General features: G+C 43.6%; 1 protein-coding gene across 1 annotated transcript in view; it reads left to right on the top strand.

Annotated features, from left to right (window-relative positions):
• The first annotated feature begins 3,405 nt into the window (after positions 1-3,405).
• The window catches only part of BEND7 (BEN domain containing 7), a 54,537-nt gene continuing 37,880 nt past the window's right edge, over positions 3,406-20,062 (top strand). The window contains exons 1-3 of the mRNA XM_019543975.1: positions 3,406-3,422; positions 3,860-4,026; positions 17,251-17,550. Coding sequence (XP_019399520.1) covers positions 3,406-3,422; positions 3,860-4,026; positions 17,251-17,550 — 484 coding nt within the window. The remainder of the gene's footprint in view (positions 3,423-3,859; positions 4,027-17,250; positions 17,551-20,062) is intronic.

Here is a 20,062-nt window from a genome sequence, read left to right on the forward strand (position 1 = left end):
CCCCCCCCCCAACTCTCCCCACGATTGGGCTGGTTTCAAATGTAGGGGCAGTTCTTGTACAGGATAAAGTTGGGTTTCATTTCATTGCCCCCCCAAAAAAGAGGGGGTTCAATTTGACCCCCCCCCTTGAACCATTCAAAAAAGGGGGGGAATGACAAGGGTCTCCCTCCCCCCCTTTTTAATATTATTATCTCTTGCATCGGGGCACGGGCGCTTTCTTGTGGCCGCTGCGCACCTCCACGCCTGGCTGGGAGAGAGGTTTCACATCCACGCCACTCGTTTAATTTGAGGACAGAGGGAGGGGGGCTGGCTGGCGTGGGACTTGTTGGATTTGGGGGTAAGGGGGGGTTGCCTTTTTTTTTAAATTTTATTTTTATTTTTTAATTTTGTCTCCCCCCCCGCCCCACACACCCCTCCTCCTGATTCATGTCAGAGAAATACACCTCCGTCTTCCAGTCCTTGTCAAAAATCGGAGGTTGCCTGGGTGGTTTAAACAGGTGGACCTGGGTTGGGTGGGGGGGGTTTGTTTCTTGCCACCGCAGCCGCTGGAGACGTTTTTCCCCCTCCTTGATCCGGCTGGAGATCTTGTAAAGTATCGAACTGAAATATCTCCATGAAATGCTGGATGTGTCCTGCATGCCAAGTTGAAGGCAGAGTCTCTTTGGTGTCATGTCACACTTTCTGAAAAGAAATGCCAGAGGTTCACAACTCCTGTGTCAAGATGAAGAAGGGGGGAGGGAGGTTTGCCGCAGGTTATGCGGGAACAAGTGTAAGAAAGGCGGGTCTAAAACGAAAATCATCTCACTTGAGGAAATCGTGAAATTTTAAAAGATAGATTTTATATATATCTATATATCTCTATAGAGATATATAGATATGAGTAAATGTGTAACGTAACAGTGGAACGTTTGCATGGTGAACGTGTAGATTTGGTTTTTGTTCAGCTGGGTGAATACAAGCTTGTGCAAAGAAGCACTTGCCAAGCTACAACAAGTAGAAATGCACGAAGGATCATAGAGAAGTAGGGCTGGAAGGGATATTAAATGCCAAGGACTACATTTATTTTTCAAGCAATAAACCTGTTCCTGCATTGCTTGTGACCCCAAGGTTGAAGAACTGTGCTTAGAGCAGCATGAGGATTTGAAAGTGAAACTGATGAGAAACAAAAGTGAAACTGATTAGTGTATTTTTATTTCCAAGCTCAGGGAACTTGTGAAAAGTGTAGAATAACCTAAATAATTAAAGACAAATAGATATTTGACAGATAGTTTTAACAGGCTCACTGTAATGTAAGTTAAGAATTTGGCTAATACCACGTTAACCGTCATTTCATTCTAGATAAACTAATGTTCGGTCGTAAATTCGTAGTTGTGCTTGGCTTGTCTTGGAAATCTTCTGCTTGTAGAAATGTAGAGACCAACTGTGCCAAATGCAATTTCTGAAGGAAATGTATTTGGATTCTCAGAGAGTCAAGAAGATAAAAACCGTGTTTTATAGTACAGTAAGATTACATTCTCATGTACTTTTAGTATTTTTCCTTTTCTATCAGAGCTGATTACCAAGATAATTATATATATGATTGTTGTCTCCCTTGTAATCAGCCTATGCCTCCTGGTTGAGTCACTCAGTAATGTCACAGTTTAATGTTTACTGTTGTGAAATTGATATGGATTTCACAGGCCCTGGACTGTGACATCTGAGGCAGAAGGGGACTGAAGAGGAAGCCCTGTGCTGTATTTATTTAAAGATATATAAACTATTGTCGTTGTTCTCCTGTTTCTTCTCAAAGAATCTCAAAGCACTTTACCAGCCTGATCATAGCAACTGTGCATGTAGAGATCACTTTATTCTTTTATTGAGATGTAGCCACCTCTGGAGCAAAATGCAGTAACTTTAACAGAGTAGCTAAGAACCAAAAGTGAACAGTATCATTTTTGCTGGAGACAACATATAATTTAAACCTTGTTAATCTGCCAGTCCCTACTGTCCAGGTACTGATACACACTTTTACCCAATCTGCATCAACAGGAGAAAAAATAAACAAATAGAATTTAATGACTGGAGAACAAGACTCTGGTAAATTCTGTAGGGTTTCTTATTCTGGAAAAGCAACTTAGAAAGTCTGGGGTTTGGCTCTGTATGTCATACAGCCTTGTTAGTCTTTACTTCTCCAGCACACCCCATCCAAAAATCTTTCAAGTAAACAAACGCTCATTAAGTGTGACTAGTCACTATTCCCCTTAAATTTGCTTTATATCCACAGAAGTCATCCTTCCCTATAGTCACTTCTCTCCCTCTCTTTCTCGCCTGTATTGATGTTATTTTTTTTCTGATGCACTGCTGGGATCACATCTTTTGTTTTTCCTTTCTTTTATGCCTAGTGCTTTACACATAAATAACAATGCGTAATAAGAAAGATTTAATACAGAGGGTCTTTAAATTCTGGACATGATTATTTTGTCAGGGTTGCAGGTGTGTTTCTCATGAAAGGAGCAACTGCACATAATACTCTTCACTTCTGTTGTGCCTTTTATCTGAGTAGCTCAAAGCACTTTTCTTTGCATTAATTAATTTCCATAACACCTTTACGAGGCAGGTAAGTTTGATAAAACCCAGTCCACAAAGAGAAACACTGAGATGTAGGGAATTAAAGGACCTTGTCCTCTGAGATGCTGAGCTCCCTGCATTTCCATTATAAAAACAAGGAGCTAAAAACATCCAGCATGTCAAAAGAGCTGCTTAGTGCTTAATACTGCCTGGTCCCAAGTGACTTGCCCAAGGTCATGGAGTGTATCAGTAGCAGAGCCAGAAATAGACTCCAGGAGGGCTGTCTCCCAGTATTTCCTGCCATAATTACTCCTCTCTCCTTAGGTGTTTGCAAATGAGAGAGTTGCTTTTAACAAATGCACACCTGCAATCAGAGCTGAGACCTCAGCATCCAAGTTTTACTTTATTTGAAATGGAAAATGAATAGTAGTAGAACTGCAACTTTTTGTATATTAAATTAGGGCTGTCCATCAGGCGGCCTGTGGCTGTATGTGGCCCCCAAGAAGTTAACCTGCAGTGGTTCAGGCGCTGCCCTTCCCACTGCTTTCCTCCTGCTGCTGCTGGAGTTGTGTTTTCCCCCTCCCTCCTCTAGCTTCCACTTCTTTCCTCTACCCCTGGGAGTGGGACGGGGGCTGAGAGGGTCCTCTGCCAAGTGACTTCAGAGGACCTGGGGACCCTACACAGTGCAGTAGGGGGTGGGGGCCATTCCACATTGCAGGGTGCTAGTGAGGTACAGCAGTAGGTCTCCTGCAGCACAGCATGCAGCATATACAGCATGTGGCCCAGGGATGTGCAGCCTGTTCAGCATGGGGCCAGGGCATCTGCAGGCCCAGCCACTCAGATATTAAACATTTGGTGATGGCAATATCTTTTTAGTAAGATCAATTTCTATGGCTATATACCCATGCATTTTGCACTTAGGAATTAAATAGCCAAAAAACATCAGTGATGCAGGATTAGTCCACAGACCTAGCAACATCTCCCCCGGTGTGTACCACTAATTTTGTTAAGAGGTAAAGTTTGAAGTTTCCCTTGGCTTTTGAAAAGGTAAAGTTTTCATTTACATTATAAATTTGCTTTCCATCTGTAAAGCAAGAAGCCAGATAATTGGCATCTGGTGGGATAATTTGCTGTGAAAATGAACACAGTAATTTAGGCCAGGCATAGCTGTTCCCTAAAATCTGTGAAATATTTCAGTCGAGTCTCTTCAGTGTGAGCAAAGTTTTTTAGGAGGTGCTGATACAGAGCACATTTTCTGTGGTTAATTTGATGAACATAGAATAAACTGAAGATATATTGATAAATTACACAGTAAAATTGTGGCCGTGTATGCGGGTTCATTTTTTCCAGATCGCTTGCATTCTAATTTTTTTTTTTTATCGTTTTTCATTCCAGATTACCACCATGAGGTATACAAGATCTCTGACTACAGCAGTGATGTTAACGGGGAGACCAAAGAAACACAACCCATTTTTTTAGGTATGTTCTTGCATTGATTAATTTCTGAGCAACCCAGCGTGGCCATTTGCAATTTGGGAGTGGTAAAAAATGTCTGCAAGCGCAGGAAGTGTCTGCCATTGTTTAATCTGACGTTCTTTCCAAGACCTTTTTATTCTGTGAATTGCCAATATATCCTTTATTAACACTGCTAAAAGTTGTAATTTCAGACATAAATGTTTATTAGTGTCTACACACAGTGCTAATTATCACTCACTCACAGAGCCAGATGCTGACTGTGCAGTTTTGCAGCTCTCTGCTCACCCCATTTACATTGCATATTTGCTGGCATGCTTCACTGGCAATAGTTTGTGTAATTGGGGTATTACATCTTTGACATCTGGATAACAGAAATTCAATTTCCAGGAAGCTGCTATTTGTTTGGTTTTTGCTTCTGCCTTGGGTGGGATAGGGGATTAATGTGCTGTCTTAATGTAATGTCCTTTCACCTCTGTAGCCTGCCTGCTAATCCTGCCATAGCAAAATTAAATTAAACCAACAATCAAAAATGTGTAAAGAAAGAGAAGTAATATATAGCCTTCCTAACTACAGCTTGATAGGACTGATTGTCACTGAGCTGCTCATCATTTTTCATGGCTGCTTATTCACTGTCATCTTTAGCTTTCTTACTGTTTTCCCCCTTTCCATTCCCAGCCCTGCTCCTCTCTTATCTCAGATCTGATTGGAGAGATGCTGAGCATCTCTATAAAAGGACTGGGGGCTAGATGCACAAAAAGGATTTAGGTGCCTAAGTTTGTCCTGCTTCTCACTATTGGTGCCTAAATCCAAAGTTCTGTCTCTCAAGACCCCTGCTTAGTTGCCACCTAAACTTTGTAGACACCTAGGCCAAGAGCAGTAACGATTCTCCAAGCACCTGGAGTTCTCCCTCCGGGCATGCTCTGGCACACCTTGGACTCAGGTGTCCAGATGCTTGGCACCACTATTACTTGCTAAAGTCCCTTCAGGATTCCTTAGCCTTGGTCTCCTGAGGGTCTTAACCTTGTAGGTATTCTCAGGGCTCATCCGGGAAATTGATTCCACACAAACTCCAGAGGAGGAGGATGTGGCACCAACTTCCCTTTCATTCAGTAGCTCAGTGGTTAGAGAGCTCTGCTGGGATGTCCTCTTTTAGGAAGTTTTGAATCCACATTTCTCATCTCCCAGGAGAGTGCCCTAACCAGCAGGATGCAGGCTGTTCTGATGCAGGCTGTTCTGATGGTGGTACTCCTGATCCCTCTTGTTAATGATGATCCCCTTTTCCTTGGATAATTAGCAGTTTGTTTGGCCAGAGGAAGGGGGAGGGTGATGAAGCATCATTCTTTAGCTTTATGATTGAGGCTGATTACATCCCACCAAGCACTTCACTATTTAATATTAAGTATTCCCTTGCGTAGAAGAGAATTGAGTCACGCCTTTCCCTCATTCTGGATAGTGCAGCACCGTGGTGCGAACGAAAGAGAGCAGACATCTAACCCCAGGAGAAGAGCCAGAGCTTTGAATCCTATCCCTACCCATGAGCTCCCTCTCTGCATGATCCAAACCTGGAACTGAGGCAGTGAGGATGCCCTGAGAGTACCTTCCACCTCTGCTGTCAAGCTGTTGGCAGCCTTGAGAGCAGCCAGGAGCCAGTATGGACATGCCCATAGGTACCTACTTCTTCTGCTGCACCACACAGAGAACATAAGTGCCTAATTCAGGGCTGTGAATTCCTGTTTTGGTGCCAGGCAGCATATTGCCTGTATGGATCTAGCTCTGTGTGGCTTTAATCCATGGAATTCAGGAATTTCGGATGCTCAAGACATCACCTCACTAAGGGCCTGATCCAGCTCCCACTGAAGCCTGGCAAAGTGTTTCAGGAGGTATCAGTAGGAGATTAACTGAAAGTGAATACAGTGTCTCTGAGCCTGATTCTGCATGCCTTTTCTCAGACAAGCAGCCCCACTGAATATCCATGAGCAAGGCTTGTCAGCGTCAGGCTGTTTGTGTGATGTTTGAACTAGTAAAGCCCCATAGCCCTTAGCGAATAGTGACAGCACTTTTATTCTACCCCAGAAACGAGAGTGCAAGTTTGTCAGGAGATTGTACAGCCGGCACTGTCTTGTAGAGCCACAGTGGCTTTTTAAGAGTGTGTTCTTCTGTCTATTGTATTTTATTATCTTCACAAAGATATGAACATATAATATAAGACAATGTCTTTACAATGCTTTCAACTTGAAATTCTAGCTCTGTGTTTGAAAGGTTAATGTAGAAAACTAATTATATTATCCTGGTAACCAAATGTGTGATGAGACATTTGTCTGTGTAATTAACAGTGAAGAACTTTTATAGTTTCATAAAATTGAATGCTACATACAGTAAGTAGGCTAGGTGCATTTGTTTTGAAGAGATGTCCAAAACAGAGATGTTTATGACTGATATAAAGTGGAACTGAAATGTACTGTAATGCAGGTGTCTGTGCATTTTACAACATTTCACATTGTTGAAATGGAAGTCAGCAGATTAATAACTTTACTTTGTCATGATAAAATAAGTAATGCGTTCTTGGAACAGGGGAATAGCGCATAAGTTACTCAATAATTCCAAGAATTTATTCTGTTCCAGGAATAATATCTTTCACAATTTATTCATAGAGAGAAAGTTGACTCAACGTAAGTCTAGGAAGTTTCTTGTTAATTTTAATAGAATGATATCCTAGACATGATTTTTGTAGCAGCTAAAGTTGAGATTGCAGGAAGGTTTCCTTTATGTAGCTGAGCTTTCAAATAGTCATTTCTTTGCAAAACATTCGTCTTTTAGGTCAAGGTTTACTCTGCTTGGTCTCTGCCACAGCTGATTGGTTTTTGTTTCAAGTAAAACATATTTGGGGCATGTGATTGAAATACACTTTTTGTTTTAAAACAATCATGTGATGCTATTTATTGAACAGCTCTGGCCTGAAACCTCCGGCTGTATTTAGCAGTTGCAGTATGGTATGAAAGTGCAGTAGTCCTGCTGCGGAGGAAGATGTGTTTGATCTGAGTTACAATCTTGAAAAATTTTGTATCGAGCGCATGCAGAAGGGGTTGTGTTTTTGAATTTGTTTCTTGCTAAGTTACTTCAGGGTCAGTCAGCTTCAGCCTGACTTTCCTTTGAAGTCAAAAGCCAACTCCCCCATCTCTGCCTGCCAGTGAGGGATCTGACCCTGTGGCCTTGATTCTCCAAATTGCTCAAATGGATGCTTGCATCTGCTGCACCTTCATCCACTTCACAGGGATTCCACATGGACATACAAGGTGCCGCCCATGTTTGTAGGATTGGGGCCTCAGGGCTGGAAATACTACTTGGATGAGGCACCTAAGTGGCTCTTAGGAGTCTGAGTCTCCAGGTGTGATCCTGTTATACCCAGCTTGATTTTTCTCTCTCTTTCTCTCTCAAAAAAAATTAAAGCTCCTACTTTTGTTATTTGCCTTCATTCTAGTCTTAAGCTTGATGAGTCAAAAAAAAACCCAGCCAGGAGAAGAACCCATCCATCTTTTAACAGTTTTTCAGGGATTCAAACAGCATGGAATAGGATTGCATATAAATGCCTAATAACTGGATTAGGATCTGGCCCCACAGGGTCTATTTCTGGCCCCAGCTATACAGTAGTGTGCTACCTCATGTGTATGTAACTAATTTGGCTACACAGTGAAACAGCTAATCTCAAATAAACTACAAAAAAAAGGTCAACTTCCTAGTTGTGCTCAGAAATTCAAGAATTAATCGGAGCAGAGCAATCCTATCTGTCAAGACTTGAATAAAGTGTTTGATGGAGCATCCAATGGGAAATCTTTAATAAATATGGAGAAGACTGGGATTAGTAGAGGAACTGCAAGGTGGTAAAGAACTGGGTAAGGGACAATGGGAGTTTATAGTGATGAAAGGAGACATCATGTGGTTATTAATGGAGTGATCAGATATTGGCCTTCAGACTGACCTTCTTTTAAAAAATCTATTAATGGTCCTGACACCAAGGAATATGAATGTGCATGTGAAATCTGTTGATGATGCAATGCTAGGTGGCATTGTCAGTACAGAGGAGGATCAGGTTATCATTAGTAAAGAATTTTCTTTTCTATGATTCTGTGAAGTAGATGTTCTGGAAGACTGGTATGATAGAAATGAAATCAAATTCAGTGACACACAATGCCAGGTCATGTTTTTAGTGTTCAGTAGCAAAAAATTCTGCTATAAGATGGAAACTCGTCAATGGAAAGAACTGAGGAAGAGAAGGAACTTGGTGTGCTAGTTGATCACAGAGTGGCTCTGAGCTGCCATACTGAACCATGAAAAAAGACATCCTCAGATCTCATTTGCATCAGCCAAAGTAATTCCAGTAATATCATTATACAGAATTATCATTGTACAAGACACTGGTGAGACCTCACCTGGAAAATAGCGTACAATTCTGGTCACCCATGTTCAAGGAAAATGAACTCAAAATGGAGCAGGTGCAGAGAAGTGCTATTAGGATGAGGAGGAGAATAGAGAGTCCATCTTGCAGAAGGAGATGAAAAGAGCTTGGCTTTTTTAATCTAGCAAAACAAAGACACTAGAGGGGATTTGGTTGCTGCCAATAAGTATGTCAGAGGGGTAAACATCAGGGAGGGAAAAGAACTATTTGAGCTAGTGAACAGTATTGGCACAAGAACAAATGGGTATATAACTATCTGTAGTGAGAGACTCAGACAGCCGTCCAATCAAAATAATGGAGGCAAAAGATCTCATTACTTTAAAAGTGGAGCACAGTAAGTTTGTGAAAGGATTATATGATGTGATGTCAGCAATGGTAGGAGACTAGACTCAACCCATGACATGAGGTCCTATCTAGGCCTGGGTCCCTCCCTGCTACTATTTTTTTCAACTTGAAAGTTCTTTGATCAAGGGAAATGTGCACAGGGCAGAAAAATATGAGATTCTCTCGTATTTCTGTCTTTCCTTACTGGCCTTCATATATACTTGTGATGTAAAACTTATTGTTTGATGAGGCTCAAGAGGATTGCAGCAAAAATGACTGAAGTTTGGAAGCTGGGGTTTGGCATGTGATTGGTCCTTATCAAGGGGTGCAGAGGTTTGTTCTGGTAAGGAATTCCTTTTCTTCTGGGTAGGTGTTTGCAAATCATAGCACCAACACAAGAGAGTGTCGTTGGCTCATTCACGGTCAGCTAAGGGCATGCCTACATTAGGACTTTGCGAAGCTTCAGTAGCTGATTTGGTTCGGAGGAGATTTGGCCTGATTCAGGGACCAAATCTCTGTATCTGAATCAAATCGGGAGACCAAGTAAAAGCTCTGAATCGATTCAGATGCTTCAGATAGATTTGGAAAAAATTTGGCTGATTTGGAGATTCAGCCATAGGCTAAGCAGGCAGCTGACAGCTGCCTCCAGCCAGTAAGTCTGTTGGGGTTGGGGAAGAGAAGAGGGAAGGGGCGTGGGGGAGGGAGGGATTGGGACTGGGACAAGCTGCCCAGCCTGGTGGGGGGGTACGTTACTCAGGGAAGGGGGCAGGAGAGTGCGGGATGTGGGTGCAGCAACACTGGGAGTGGGGGCTCTGCTCTGCTGCCACTTGCCCAGTTGGGGCAGAGGGGCGGGATGCAGATGTGGCTCCAGGTGGAAGGGGGCAGGTGGCAGCAGGGCATAGCCCCCACTCCCAGCACTGCTGTGCCCACATCCCATGCCTGCTGCACCAGCTGGCAAGCAGTGACAGAACAGAGGCCCTGCTCCAAGTGCTGACGTAGGTGCGGCAGCCGTGGGAGCGGGGGCTATGTCTTGCTGCTGCTTGGAGTGAACCATGCCTGCATCGCCCCCACCCTCCCTTCACACCGGCTGGGCAAGTGGCAGCTGTGTAGAGCTCCTGTGGCTCCCCCTGCCAGGGCAGAGGCAGGTGCAGTCGGAGGAACTGTGGAAGAAGCCCAATGGTTCACAGACAGGCCCAGGGAAATGATTCTCACCCTCTATGTGGCACTGGTTAGACCACAGCTGGGGTACTGTGTCCAGTTCTGGGCACCGTGGTTCAAGTGAGATGCGGACAACCTGGAGAGGGTCCAAAGAAGAGCCACTCGCCTGATTAGAGGCCTGCAGGGATGGCCCTACGAGGAACGGCTAAGGGCCCTTAACTTCTTCAGACTCTCCAAGAGAAGGCTGAGAGGGGACTTTGTGGCGGCGTACAAATTCATAAGGGGAGAGCAACATGAAATAGGCAACGAGCTGTTCACCAGGGCACCCCCTGGAATGACAAGGAACAATGGCCATAAGCTACTAGAGAGAAGGTTTAAACTGGACATTAGGAGAAAGTTCTTCATAGTAAGGGTTGCCAGAATCTGGAATGGGCTCGCAAGGGAGGTGGTGCTCACCGCATCCTTGGGGGTCTTGAAGAGGAGACTGGACAGGCACCTGGCTGGGATCTCATAACCCCAGGGTTGGTGACTCTTTTCTTGCCTGCTATGGGCAGGGGGTCAGACTAGATGGCCCACTGAGGTCCCTTCTGACTCTAGGAATCTAGGAATCCGGCTGCCCTGCCCACCCCAGCCTCCCAGCACTTTAAAAAAAAAAAAAAAAAGCCCCTCACTCACCAGCTCTAGTAGCAGTGATTGGGGGCCACTGAGGGCTCATGGTGGAGCCCCCCCTGCGCAGCATGGGGCAGTGGGCATCTCACCCCCCCTGCTTGGTACCTGCACGGCAGCTGCCCCATGGCACAGGTGTAGCATGGCTCAGCAGGGTGCTGCACGTTGCCTGGGAGCTAGGGTAGCTCCAGCAGTCACCTGGAGCCCAGCACCGCTCAGCCCCAGCGGCCCCATGGGGGCTTCTCCTGTGACTCCCCCCACCTGGGAAGAGGCAAGCACAGCCAGAGGAGCTGTGGGAGAACCTACAGCCGGCCTCTCTCCAGCCAATCCAAATCACTGAATCTCTCGAAATCACTGCTGAATCTTCCAAAGCTGATTTGGCCGAATCGATTCAGGACTGTGATCCAAATCTCCGAATTGAATCACTGTCCGAATCACCCGAATCAAATACTTCCACGTTGGCAGACCTAGTCTGCATGGGGCAGTGAAGTGCTGTGCAGGCATACTCAAACTAGCACTAAGTGAAGTATTTTGGGTTGTATTTACATAGTGTTCTGCCTGGGTGAGCTAATTCTGGGCCACTCTGTGGATATCCCTATATGATGCTGCATTATATATGTACTGCAGACACACTCTAAGAAAGGATGCCGTGCACTTACAGAAGTCTTTCATTATGAGCCTCACATTCCCCAGTCCCTTGAAGTGCCCTGAATCCATCCTCCATATTCTTCCAATACAGAAGCTGGGTTTGGCTGCCCTCAATACAGGCACTAAGTGAAGTATGCAGTTCAATACAGACAGGCAACATAGCCTCTTATGTTCTAGATTCATAACCTGTTTGCTCTGTTACAACTTTTTGTAACCCTGCAAGTTTTTGAAGCCACAAAAAGTTGTTAGTTTTAATTTAGCTATTTAAAAAAAATTGAAAATTAAATATATAATCTGTGCTAAGCAAGTTTTAGGTTATTTTAGCAATGGCAAAATGAAGGGTGAAGATGCAACCTTAGCTGTGCCCACTTGTGTATCTTTGTCTGCTTATTTATGTCTACTTATTGTGGGAGTACATAGGATCCCCAAAGCTCATATTGTTTCTTAAACACTATTATGTCATTTTTGAACAACCCTGGGCATTTTGTAGTTCTCTCCATTTTTCCAATAGAAAGTCTATTAGGCTTATCTCTATAAAATCACAACATGACCTATATTTATACAATATACTACACACAGATGAAGCATAAGAAGGAAAAAAAAGTAGTGGAGACATGCTCTCCCAGCTAGGAGTTCAGAACTGAGTGAACGAGTTATCAAAATTGTTTAACATAAGTTATTTATAAATGCTTCTGGTACTTAATACAACAAAACCCACAGCAGCACCTAAAACACGCAAGCATTTACTACTAATAAGAGAATTTGGTTTTAATAAATTTAAGTTGCTTTCGTTTGAAATATTTTAATAACTGTGGTGCTTCGAGTTCTGTACAGGAATGCTTGCTCATTAAGGAAACAGTTTACCATTAGTTTAGAGGGACTGCATCTAATGCTCTGAAAAAAACATATCTGAACTTCACTAAGGCAGCTTGAGGTCAGGCCACGTGAAAGTTACAAATTAGTTATACTTGCATAAGATAGTCTAGCAAGAAATAATACAAATAATGTTCTGTTGATGCATTTCTGCTATGAATATATCTCTGAGAAACAGCTTCTAACATCTAAAAATAGGGCCCGATTTTGCTGCCTGCCTTCATGTTGAATAGCACTTTATACAGAAAGGAACTTTTGGTTTCGGTGAAATCAAAGTGACTGCTTGTAGAATAAGGCACTATTTCACATCAGTGAAGGTAATACAATATGCTGTATAACTTACTATTTAGAGGCACTTCTAATTCCACAGCTCCCCTCTGCTGTGTCTACCAAGAAAATTATGGAAATATATATATAGCCTAAACTGGAGTGTGAAACACACGTGGAGGAGAGGGTCAAAATCTCTGTTTAATTATAGTATATGTTTTTTTGGAGTTTCTCCCCTTAGTCTAGAGTGCCTCTCTCCCCACTGTTGACTGGGGATTTTCCCAGAGATCAACAGGGCATTTTGTATTGTATTTATTTATTTTGGTATCTTATTGAGGACTCGATGAGAGAGCCTGCCTCTCGAGGCCCCACTACATCTATTCTTGCTTTCTCACCACTCTGTCTTCCTTTCTGAGGTTTCCCCCTTCTTCATGTTTCTTTCTTTTTTGTTCTTCTCTGTTTGCTTCCCTGCAGCAGCTCCCAGTTCACAGCCCCTTGGGTTTTACTCCCAGTTGCTACCTGATTTTTATTCACTAGTAGGCTGAGTAGTGGAGCCATTAACATTAGTAATTAAGTGTTAGCAGCAGGTTGAAAAGCCAATACTCAAATCAGACAAATGTGGGTAAGGAGTTTATACCACTGAGGCATTACTTCAGGACATTTGGTGAGACATTATCACCAGTTACACTTTATAAGCATATCTTGGCAGGTGATACAGCTAGCAACTTATATTTGTCAAAGGAAGCTGGGATTCTCCAAATCCTGAATAGGTCAAGGGAGCCACAACACATGTATTCATCCGGACTCTAGGCCTTAGGCTTGAGAACTATTTAAAAACGGAAAGGCTCCTGCAGTGAGAGTCAGTCCAAGAGCAGCAATGTGCTATTTAGCGCAGAGGTGTGCCAGTGTGCAGCTAGCTGCAGTCATTGAAGAGCCTCTGGATTGTGGTGACTGAAATGCACAGAAGTATATAAAGATGCGAGGAAATAAAATACAAGATGTTATATGTGCATATTAAAGATTTAGTAATAGTATTTGACCACCTCATTAAAGACTCATTGAAATTTATGTGTACTAGGAAGCAGAGTTAGATTTAACTTCCCTATTTCCTGTTTTGAGGATTTGTCAACTTTTAAGGCCCAGCAAAAACTACCAAGGTAATAGAAACTATCCTAGCCCGTCACCAGGGCTGGGCAAGATAGCAGCCACTGCAGCCAGTTGTGGGAAATGTGTGAGGCCCTTAATATTCACTTAGTTCCGGTTTGTCTCCTCTCCCTCTCCTCCCTTAGCATTTAATAAACGTGTATACTAAATTCAGAAATTGTAATAAAGCATATTGTTTTATCCATAGTGCTGGATGATATAAGCCAGTGGTGGTCAACCTTTTTGGCTGGGGGGAGGGTCAGATGGGCACTGCCTGATCCCAATGTGGGCCAGACGTGGCAGGACCCCTTTCGGCCATGTAAAGGGGGAGGGGAGGGACAGCCTAACCCTAATCCAGCCATGTGGAGGAAGGGGCCTGGGCTGGCCACAGCTTGGCTCTGCAGGGGGAGCTGGTATGGCCCATCCCTGTAGGAGGAAGGGGGCATGGTTTGGCCCTAACCTGGCAAGGTGGAGAGGAGGGGGCATGGCCTGGCCTGAACCAGCTGCGCAGGGTGAGGGGGCAGGAGTTGTGGCCCAACCCCAACCTGACTGAGTGGAGGGAAGAGGGTGTGACCTGGCCCTGCAGTGGGGGGAAGGGAACACAGCCCAGCCCCAACCCAGCCATGCAGAGGGAAGGCGGTATGGCCCAGCTCTGTCCCTCCGTATGGAGCTAAGGATTTTGGCAGCAGGAAGGGATGGCAGTACTGCTACTGCTCTTCTGCCACCAAATTTCCCAACCTATAGGGAACCCATGGGCCAGATTCCAAGGCTCTACAGGCCATATTTGCCCGCAGGCTGGAGGTTAAGCCCCCTGATATAGGCATATTAATTAGAGGTGCATCAGTACGTCAGTCCATGTCATATCGGCACCAATAAAAGGAAAATTGACATTGGCAATCGGCTTTTTTGGTCTGATATTGCCAGTCTTGCTGATAAATGCCTCATGCATAAGCGCAGCCATAGCATGCATGCAGCTGGCCTGGCAGCTCAGAGAGCAGCGTCTGGCTGGCAAGTCTGTTGTGGGGGAAGGGGCACAAGGGGTGTAGCTCCAGGCTCCCACAGTGAGGGAAGGGGTGAGGCAGGGTGCGGGACAGAGCCATGAGCAGATCATGGGGGACATGGGGAGGGGGCTCCCACAGCTCCTCCAGGGGAGTCATGGGGGGCATGTGCCCTCCGGATCTGTGTGCGGGGTGAGGGCAGGCTGGGGCTGGGAGCAGCACCAGGTTCTTCCTGGCAGGTAGGGCTGGTCTGGGCTGCAGCTGCGCTTGGGGCAGGTGGTGACGGTAGCACTGGGAGTGGGGGAAATGGGAGGAGCTATAGCCACCCCAAAATTTTCTGTATCCTCCCCAGTGCCTCTACCCACCCCAAGCCTAGACCCTCTGCCCACCCCAAGCCTAGACCTGGCCCAGCCCCTTCGTCAGGAAGAGCCCAGCACTACCCCTGGTCCCAGCCCACCTTCGCCCCATACACAGATCCAGGAGGCATGTGCCCTCCCATACCTCCCCCAGGGATGTGTGTAGTGGTAGGAGCTGGCCCCCTCACCCCACCTCCCTCACGAGCTGCTCACAGCTCTGTCCTTTGCCCCACCCTGGCTGGGTAGCACCTGCCCCAGCCCCACTCTCTCCCTCACCACGATGGCCTGGACCTGCACCCCCACATGTCCCTTCCTCCCCCACAACAGACTTATCAGCCAGACTCTGTTCTCCAAGCTGCCAGGTGGCATATTGGCAATCAGATCGGTATCGGCCAGAATGCCTCGCTAATAATCAGCCATCAGTATCGGCCCAAAAATTCTTTATTGGTACACCCCTAATATTAATATTTCTGCTTATTTCTATTGTGGAAGTGAATAGGAACCAAAACATGGACCAGAACTTCCTTTTGTTACGCATCATACAAACTTATAATAAAAATCATGGTTCGTGTCCCAGAGTTACTATCTAAGTACCTAGGTAGAAGCAAGCCAATGGTGTGAGGAGGACTGTCAACTTCTGTGGAAGCCAAGAATTGAGAACACTTGCCAACTTTCTAAATTGGCTCCTAAAAGCATAAAATTAAAATGGATAAGTTTTCTAAGTGCTTCTAATACTTCTTCCAGCATACATTTATATTTCATATTACATTTCATATAAAGAAGTTCATGAGAGTGAAATCTTGCACAAAACACCCTGCCTTCTCTTTATTGCTATAGTAGCAATAGTGCTTTAGTATCCTTCTAGTGGATCGGCAAATCCTACCCAGATTAGAGAGCTTTCTTGCAAGCTACCCTGCCAGTGAGTTGGAGCCAATTGGAACAACCTCAACTGAAGGTAGAGTTGGCCCAGGGTCAAATGATTCAGTTGATCAGGTAGCTGGCCTTTCACTAGTTTTATGTCCAGCAGGAACAAATCTGGCCTCCTTTATTGTGGGCCCTAGGCAATGTGCTCCAAGAGGTTGAACCATGACCCATATTATGTTTTTGTTTGGTTTTTTTAAAGCAGTAGTAATGTTAATGACCTTGGTTCGGCAAGGTATCTAAGACGCGCAGATAAACTCAGTGAAATCAATGAGACTGACTGCCTCTTTGAAGCCAGGCTCATGCTCCCATACCTTGCTGAATTGGAGCTATTGTTCATTTCTTTACACCAGCTCTTTTGTACAGTTACCTCTATAAAAAAAAATGTTTTTTATTGTGGGGGAGGGGGGTTAGAATGTAAATTGAAATATTTTTCAAAGAAAAGATTATACTGAGTAGCCCTGCCTTGAATATAATATAAAAGGAGGGTTGATTCTATCCATGTCTTGATCTTCATTATCCTTCTTGCTTAAGATGTTTGATTTTTCTATTACCAGTAAAAAATAGAAGCTGCTTATTTCAGAAGTGGTTATGAACATTTCCTTATTACCAGTGAAATGTAATGCATGCTTTAACGAGCAAAATAGCTACTATCTGCCCAAAACATATATATTCATTGTGCAATCAGCAGTTTCATACATAAAATTAATACCTAAATGGTGCCAAGAGCATTAAAGTATGTAATCGTTATTATTTAAATGTGCTGAATGTATTTGAAACAGTTACATTTTTCTTGTACATATTTTCTTTTTGCTTTCATAATTTGCGTTTGAAGGCTTCCAGCAGTTAGGTTCCACAAGACTGCAGAGATATTAGCTGCTTTTTTAAATTTTACTTCTGTGTATGCTATTATTGTTAAATTCTAGGGACTAAAGAACTGATGTTGCTTCCATTAAAGTCAATGGGAGTTACGTTATTGATTTTGGGGGGAAGAGGAGGGTCTGCCCCTGAGCAGATGTCCTGCTGATATGTTTAGGGTCTGATCTTGCTTGCTGTACTGAGACAAAATTCCCATTTATGTCAGTGCTGAAGTAGGGTTGGTGTCTTAAAAGGACAGTTTATTTGAGGCTGCGGGAGCCATTGTTATTTCCTTCAGGAAAAGAAATGCATTTCTTAAACATAAGAGCTTTAGAAGCAGCATTAGGCAAGCCAGCAGGTCTCTTAACCCAGAGCTATCTCAGCCATTTCTGTACTAACGCATGGCACAGGAGATGATAACTGCCACTCAGCCATGTCTTTTACTTATTTATTTATTTTACTCCAGCAGCTAGAAACTCTTATTGGCATCTAAAATCACTAATCTCTCCCCATTACCGTTTTTGCTAATTTACAGTGATAACTGTGGCTCTGTTTTCATTAGGAGATGAAAGCCGGGAAATTAAAAAACAAATTACAGGGATGAGAAGATTACTGAATGACAGCGCTGGAAGAATCTATCAGCGCGTTGGCAAAGAAGGAGAAAAACTGAAGGAAGAACCCCAGGATTTAGACTTAGCCTGGGCCCAGCGCCTGAACCCCCCTGCAGAGTCCCAGGCGAGCCTCCATCCTTCTCAGAGTGGTGCATGGAATGAATTATCACCCCAAGCCAGCCATTTTTCAGGGCAGTATGGAACTCGGTCTAAAACCTTCCAAAATCAAACGAGAACCGTGGGATCCAATGGTACGATCACTGTTAGTTACTCCACATGGCATTATTTTTTACTCTAGTAAATATCTACCTTTGTTCAGATAATTATAGTAATATTGCATTAAAATTGCGAATTGTTCATAGTTTACAAAATGAATGTATAGTTATCACTCTGAAAACCTGGGAGTGTGGGCATGGAGCATTCTGCTCTTGCATTTCTGAGCCTTTAAAGTGGTCTCCTAATGACGGGGCATAATTGATAATATTCTGTTATATAGGTTTTATTTCTGTATTGATTAAATCGGGTCCTGCCATTGTTACTGAATTCATAGCTAGGTAAGGGCCAGATTGTGTCACTCCATGTCATTCTTGATAGAACAGTAGAACCAACAGCAGAACTGCTTGCAGAGCAAGACCCTTCTTGGTGTAAGGATGCAGAATCTGGCTAGTAATCAGCTTAGGGTATAAAGTTCCAGTTTAACCTTAGGCATTTTTTTATATGGGACTATTTAAAATAAAATATGATGGAATTCAGCAATGTCTAACATGTATTAAAACATGTAGCCCATCACCTTCCAGTGTATTATTGTTCCTTACACTAGATGTTCAGTGCTTTTAAGTGTGTTTTCCTCCTAGTGCTATAGATGACCCAAGCAGTGGAGCTTTCACTTCCTTTCTTGGTAGACTCTTCCACAGTCTGTTCAATCTCTCTCAGAAAGCTTCCCTTCTCATTCAACCTGAATCTTGAAAAAGGTGCCTCAGTTGCAGAGGTTTTGTGTATCAACATTATAAACATGAGTTTACATCCAGAAGAATTACCAGATATCTCTGGAGCCAACTGCAATTTATTATTAATTGCCATACAGTGCTGTCTGCTGTGTCCTTATTTAAAGATGCACAAGAGTTGCATCTGTTATAAATGATGAAAAATGATTCCCTGAGCTGTACAAGAGGAATTACTCTCCGCACTGAAAAACTGACAGTCTTCAGCTTCAGTCTTCGCAGGGCTTACTCTATCCCTATATAGGCAATGATTGGAACCAAATAAACTGGGAGCCCCAGAGGCTGACGTGGCAGTGGGTCTCATTTTGTAGCTCTCCTAGTTCAGTTTGTTTTAATATATTAAAGTGTGACAGATGTTGTTAACTCTGCAGTGACTTATGGCTTGTCTACACTATGGAGCCTCTGCTACTGTAGCTATGACTGCATAGCTATGTTGGAGCCATCCCCTTGTGAAGACATGCTATGTCTTGACAAGATGGACTTTTCTTCAACCATAGTTATGCAACCTCCATGAATGACAAAATGGACAAAAGCTCCTTCTATCAACATAGCTTTGTGCACACCAGGGGTTTTGCCAGCAAAGCTGCATCAGCCAAAGGAGTGCAATCTTTATGCCCCCCTAGCCAATGTAGTTATGCTGGCAAACTGTGTAGCATAGACCTGGTCTTGGTGCTCATAAGCCTCATAGAAAGAGTACGTTTAAAAGAGGGATTTGAATGGGTGGAGGGTGGACATGCAGCGCAATGAGATGGTCAAGTATGGAAGACAGTATGGAAAAAGGGGCAGAAAAGGAGAGGAGGAGGAGATGAAGAAAAAAGAAACACAGGAATTATTGCAAAGGAAGGAAGGGAATATAAGGTTTGCAAATAAGAAGGACCTGACTGCATCCCCAAAATCCATAGGACCTTTGCTCAGATCTGACTTCGATGTACCAACGCTGCAAACTGGGCAGGACGGCACATGGGCGTCTGTGCTTGTTGAGTGCCCCATTAATTTCAGTAGAATCTGTGGACAGGGGACTGATGTAGCATCCCCATCCAGCATGAACATAAGTAGTTCCCCAGAGGTCAGTGGTGCAATATCAATATTTTTGGTTTTTATTTCTCAGTGTTCTTTAGAGAATGTGAAAGCGGTGTCCCATTGGAATAGGTTTTTGGTTCTGCTGAGATTAATTTTGGTGGATTGCACTTGCATGCTTTTCAAGAATAAATTTGTTGTTGTAGAAATCTAACACCAATGTGATTTATTATCAGCAGATCCATTTGCAGGAAGAACTGTCCTGGAGTATCTGCTGATCATGCAAAGAGAGCAACCAAACGATGTATTTGTGTCGTCTCTATCAGTCATACAAGCCAGTATCAAATTCACATGTTGGCTTCCCTCCAGAGTAGAGGGAGATGGCTCTTTAAAGATCCTCCATAAACCTAAAAAGTCGCTTCTCTTTTTAAAATTAAAAATTGATTTATACTAAGTTGAAAAAGGTTTCTTTTGTCCTCTAAAAATGATAAAGATAGTGCCTAGAACAATGATTGAGAACATTCTCCATGATGTTTCTGACACTGGTGTAACCGATCAGAAGAAGGAGGATGGAAGTAAAATAAAAAATCTTTATGAATATGTATGAAGTCAGTAGAACCCTGCTTTGATTTGAAATATTGGTGGTCTCTTTTCCCATTTACAGTACATACGGTAGATTTACATGGGTAATTTCTATCAATGCTAATGGGGATTATAATGTAAATCCCTCATGCCTCAATGGGAA

This window comes from Crocodylus porosus, unplaced genomic scaffold (genome assembly GCF_001723895.1).
Source record: "Crocodylus porosus isolate Cpor-Errol unplaced genomic scaffold, CroPor_comp1, whole genome shotgun sequence".
In the NCBI taxonomy this organism is placed as follows: domain Eukaryota; kingdom Metazoa; phylum Chordata; order Crocodylia; family Crocodylidae; genus Crocodylus; species Crocodylus porosus.